Source organism: Otolemur garnettii, unplaced genomic scaffold, assembly GCF_000181295.1.
Source record: "Otolemur garnettii isolate 467f Iridium unplaced genomic scaffold, OtoGar3 scaffold00111, whole genome shotgun sequence".
Classification (NCBI taxonomy): Eukaryota; Metazoa; Chordata; class Mammalia; order Primates; family Galagidae; genus Otolemur; species Otolemur garnettii.
Genome location: NW_003852506.1, coordinates 5,848,760 through 5,854,108, shown reverse-complemented (window position 1 = coordinate 5,854,108; position 5,349 = coordinate 5,848,760). Strand labels below are relative to the sequence as shown.

The 5,349-nt window shown below is 40.8% G+C and overlaps 1 protein-coding gene across 1 annotated transcript in view; it reads right to left on the bottom strand.

Moving 5' to 3' along the window:
- GRIK1 (glutamate ionotropic receptor kainate type subunit 1) overlaps positions 1–5,349 on the bottom strand; it is a 380,233-nt gene that overhangs the window by 151,718 nt on the left and 223,166 nt on the right. The window contains exon 2 of the mRNA XM_023517450.1: positions 1,060–1,227. Within this exon, the coding sequence (XP_023373218.1) occupies positions 1,060–1,227 (168 nt within the window). The remainder of the gene's footprint in view (positions 1–1,059; positions 1,228–5,349) is intronic.

The following is a 5,349-nucleotide window of genomic DNA, read 5'->3' as shown; positions in this document are numbered from 1 at the left end:
AAAAAAAAAAAAAAAAAAAGAAAAGAAAATATTCTTACATTAAAGTCATGCTATAGATTGAAAAAAAAATATCATACATTTTATCTGTGCTCCAGAGGAAAGAAGTTTTATGTTTTATTTGTAAAGAACAAAATTCTCGAGGAAGAGTCCATTAGACGGATGCATTGTAATCTGACCAGGTTAATTCTAAGTGGAATTTCTACGTGAAAATCAGCATGAACATGGTATAGGGTTCCTTGCATTATATTGATTTGTGTGTTTTTAATAAGAAATTTCTCTATGAGACAAAGAATCCCTCCTACTCTGGGGAAATGAGTAGCCTCTGTTTTCACACAAACACCTTATCTAGTGTCTAGATAGCCAAACTTCATGTATATAGAATGGAATCTTATCTCCAAGAGTCACACTAAAAGTGTCTGGGGATGTCCAAACCAGCTGCACAATTAAGAAAGAATCTCTGTGAGTGAAACCTTGTGGCTGCCCCATAAATGACATTACTTCATAGATACTAGTCTTCTGTCCAGAAACAAAGGAGAAGCAAATGCAGCATTGTTCTCACAGGCTTAGTTTTCATATTTCTACGAATTTTGGAAAGGTGTTTTAAAATCAAGTTGAGTAGATGCAAGGTAAATGCAGTAGTTTACAACCTGTTACAATGCAGGTGTGAGGGGTGTGTGTCCTGGGCTTCCCACGTGCTCAGTGGATGTGACCTTCCACAGTGCTTTATTTGACTGCACTGCACAATTTCATGGTGGTAACTCAGCTTCAGGAAAGAAAAACAGATCAAGCTTGACATTTTCCATTCACAGTTGAACCGGTTAATCATAGAGTGGAGGGCACTGAAGGGTAAGCTAATCAGAAAGGCCCAGAAAACAGTGCTCGGCAGCATCTATTAGGTTAGTTCAGATTGCATTGATCGGTGGCATCAAAGACCGAGATTTCCTGCGACCCATTTGCACAAAGATGTCCATTTTGAAATAGGGCAGATAATGGAAAGAAAGTGACTTGTAGAGCAGACATTTCACCCAAAGAGGCTCTTAAAAGTGGGAAAGTACTAACCTCTGCGTGAGGCTTCAAAACTATCAAAAAGATTAATTCTCTGGATGTCGTAGGTCAACGTGGTGTTAGGCATCAGGGTTCGGTTTCTGTTAATGCTGGTGACTGCAAACTTGAACGCTAATTCTTCAACATTAACAGGTTCATTTTCCACAGTTTCAAAAATCCCTCCTGCAGAAGCAAAAGAGATGCATGAGAAGCTCTAACCACGTGATTCATACAGAATTTTTAAAAAGAAGAATGTAAATTATACAAACAAAAGACCCCAAATGACCAATGGTGGAATAGTTGCAATTAGTCCCAAACCTGAACTGACCAGTATTCCTCGTTCCTCTCATTCAGTGACCTGCATGGAATGTTGAATGCTTGTAACTCTCAGACTATTACCTACTCTCTCTCACCTGTGAATGATTCTTTCCCAAAAGTCAGTTGAAGATTTCCCCCTTAGACTTATCTGTGCTAGAGTAATTTGAAAGTGCTTTAAGCTCTCATTCCTACTCAAGAAAAAAATATATAAAAGGAAAACAATGAAAATCAAAGGAAGTGTCATGGCTATTATTTGTACACATTCTTCATTATAAAGGGACACACTTTAATTCAAAGAAATTACCTTGATCCTACTTTGAAAGAATAATAATCAAATGCCTATCTAGAATATTCCCTGCTAAACTGATTGTCTCTAATAAATAACCAACCACAGTATAAGCTTATGAAGGTTAAGAAGGTTTATACAGAGCTATTTAGCCTCATTTGCAAAGATTTCCGGCTTCTCTGGACTGGAGATTTGAGGTATTCATGTTTAGATAATTCATCTGTGTTCTGAGAAATTATAACTGAAAACTGTATGACAGTGTTATGTGACTTGACTTACCTTGTAATAGTGAATATATACCAATGAGCATTTCAGAAATGCAATAGAATTACATCTCATCTATATTTAGTTTGGTGTTTTATTTTCTAACGTCAACTCATAGTTACATACATCATTTTCATGATCCTGTTGAAGAACCCATACATTCATTCAACGGCCCATTCAGTCATGTATTCATTTATTTATAAAATGCTTAGCCTACTGTGAGCCAGATATTGTGCAAGGCCCTGGAGATGTACCAGTGAACATAAGAGACAAAATTCTGTGGTTTTGATTATTCTAGAAGGGGAACTGATCATGAAGAAGGGCATTGAAAGTTGGGCGGTGCCTGTGGCTTAGTGGGTAGGGTGCTGGCCCCATATATCAAGGGTGGCGAGTTCAAACCCGGCCCCAGTCAAACTGCAATAAAAAATAGCTGGGTGTTTTGGTGGGCGCCTGTAGTCCCAGCTACTCGGGAGACTGAAGCAAGAGAATCACCTAAGCCCCAAGAGCCGGAGGTTGCTGCGAGCTCTGATACCATAGCACTCTACTGAGAGCGACAAAGTGAGACTCTGTCTCTAAAAAAATAAAGGCATTGAAAGGGCATGGACGTGTCAGGGTAAGAGGTTGGGAAGTTCCTCCTCAGGAGGACAACTTTTGAGTACAAACCTGAAAGGAGGGAAGAAACTGCTCTGAAGGTGTTGAGAGAAAGAGCATTGCAGGCAGAGGAAACCGAATGTCTAAGGTTGAAGCTGCCCAATGTTACTTTGGAGGAACGGTGAGCTTCTGGTTGGCTGAGCCAGGCTTAGAGTGGTAGAAGGTAAGCCCAGAGAAGTGACGGGGTTGGACTGGACCTGATCCTAGAGGGCCTTATGGGCCACGATAGCATCATGGGTTTTATTCTGAGTGAGGTGGGAAGCCACCGGCAGGCTTTGAGTAGTGAGATGATGTGACATATTTCAGGAGAATCATACTGGCTTCTGTGTTAAGGATGACTTTAAAGAAGAGGGGCCAGAACAAAACACAGGGAAAACTGCCCTTACAGCTTTTGCAATAACAAGCCATTGCAATAAGAGACTATTTTATAATCCAAGCAAGAGACTGATAATTGTTTGGTACAGAGTAGTGGTGTTAGTATGTGGGGAAAAGGCCGTTGAATTCTAGAAAAAATTTGAAGGTGAATCTGGCAGGATTTTCTGGTGAACCATAAGTGAGAGGAATATGTTAAAGGATGACATGAGGTTAGGAGCCTAAAATTGCCAAAGACCAAGGTAAGCAACTGTGCAGGAGGTATTTGATCTGGGCATGATTATTTTGTGATGCCCAGTAGAAAGCCCAGTGGAGAGGCCAACTATGAAGTGAGATACACTGATCTGGATTTCATGGGAGAAGTTGTGCCTAGGTATAGAAATTTGTGAGTCATTACCATAGAGGTGGCATTTAAAGCCATGAGACTTGATGGCATCACGCAGGAGTAAGTGGACACTGAAAGAGACACAGATTGGAATGATGTGGCCACAAGTCAAAGGATGCCTGGAAGCACCAGGAGCTCCAGGAAGCGAATCTCTTCTAGAGTCCTTGGAGGAAACAGGTCCCTGCCAAAACCTTGATTTCAGACTTTTAGCCTCTAGACCTGTGAGAACAAAATTGTGGTGACTTAAGCCATTGAATTTGTGGTGATTTGTACGATAGCCATACAACTACACAGTATCTCAATTGTCTTAAAGTTTCCATAGTGGTCACTTCTAATTACTGTACTTCCTTCCTCTTTGTAAAGTGGAAAGCTTTACTTCAAAGAGAAATTTTTAACTAATATCCCTTTGCGAACATAGCATATAGCTGTGCTGTACAACACGTTTTGTTTATTACACTTTCCTATTTTACTCTGAATATGACAGGGCCGAGATGCTACTGTATATATCGTAATCAACCCCGCTTACTCCCTTAATTAACCGCTGTGTGCCCATTGTGAACACAGTGCAAGGTCACGGAGGAAGAAAGGGTAAAACCATTAGCTGACAATCAAGGCGTGGGAAGCTTTAGTCGTGTTGAATCCTGGTCTGCATTCCCGTGGAATAAAAACCATTCCAGAAGCTATCAACAGAAAACAAGATGGCAATTTGATCTATTCCTTTGCTGATAGCTGCTCCTTAAATATACAATATTCTATTGCTTCTCTTTATTGCCACATCCATAATTCTAGTTTATTACATCATAAGCAATTTAGTATAGGCCTATATTTACTGCACCTTTAATCTCAAGGCTACACGTTTATATTCTAGGATTCCCTTAGATAAATGTTCTCCTCCTCACTCAGCTTCCTTCTTCTCATTTTACTTTTGGAGACCATCACAGCCTTTGTTAAGATCTCATGCTGGATGAATTTGGGTGGAAATCTGCCCTTCCCTGACCTGGTAGAAACTGAATGGACAGGAGGTCCCTGGATTTTTGCCTTTGAGGAAGCCTTGGTCAAGGACAGAGCTGTAGGTAAAGATAAAGACAGCCTCAATGGTCTTGCAACCCAATCTGCTACAAGTGTCCTTTGAAGACGGAGGATGGTGTTTGATACGACCCCTGACAAGGTGAACACGTCTCAGCTCTCTCCTTTATACTTCGAAGACTTCTACATGACTTCAGTAGGAATGGCCTTCAAGGAGGGACAAAGCATGTCTATGCAAGAAGGAATTACGGACACGCTTCAGAGGGTAGCTAGCAAGGGAAAAGCTGTAAGTTATGGAGGGTTTAGCAGGAACCACCAGGAATTTTTCTTAATAACTTGGAGTTGCACATTAAAGAAAAAATCCAATGCCAAACTTACTCTTACTCTGGTGTTATTTAACACTCAATTCATGGAACATTATTGGCCACCTGTTAATGTCTAAAACTATGCTAGCAGCAAAGGAGGATACAACAATGAAAACACTTGATTCTGCCCTTAGCAGAGACACCCATCTATTGGGATAGGTGGCACTGCTGGTGGTAGATTATGCAGAAAGGATATGATGTACGGCGATCAATTACTCCGTCAACGAAGCAAGAATCCCACTGTTTATGTCTCTTCTACCGAGGATCTTTCCAAAGCCCTCCAGCCATTGGAGACCTTGCCCTCTCTGTTGATAACAATGTCTACTGCATATTTGGGGGAATTTATTTTGGTGTAAAGTCTCAAGCTTAGGTCCTGTCTATGCCTTGAAGGTAGAAACAGTGTTTATAGAAATAAGCCCTCTCCTTCAAAATCAATGCAATGATTTGGATATAGCATGTTGTCCACAGTAAAAAGTTCTTCAGTTGAATTGATTCTCTTCCTTGTACCTTAACACTATGTCCCACAAAGTATTATAGTTTGTTCTGCCAAGACAAAGAGGCCTGTGAGAGAAACAGGGAAGAAGGAGCGTGGTTGTCAAGGCCTGTAGTGGAACCGCTGACTTTCTCCACTACTGCCT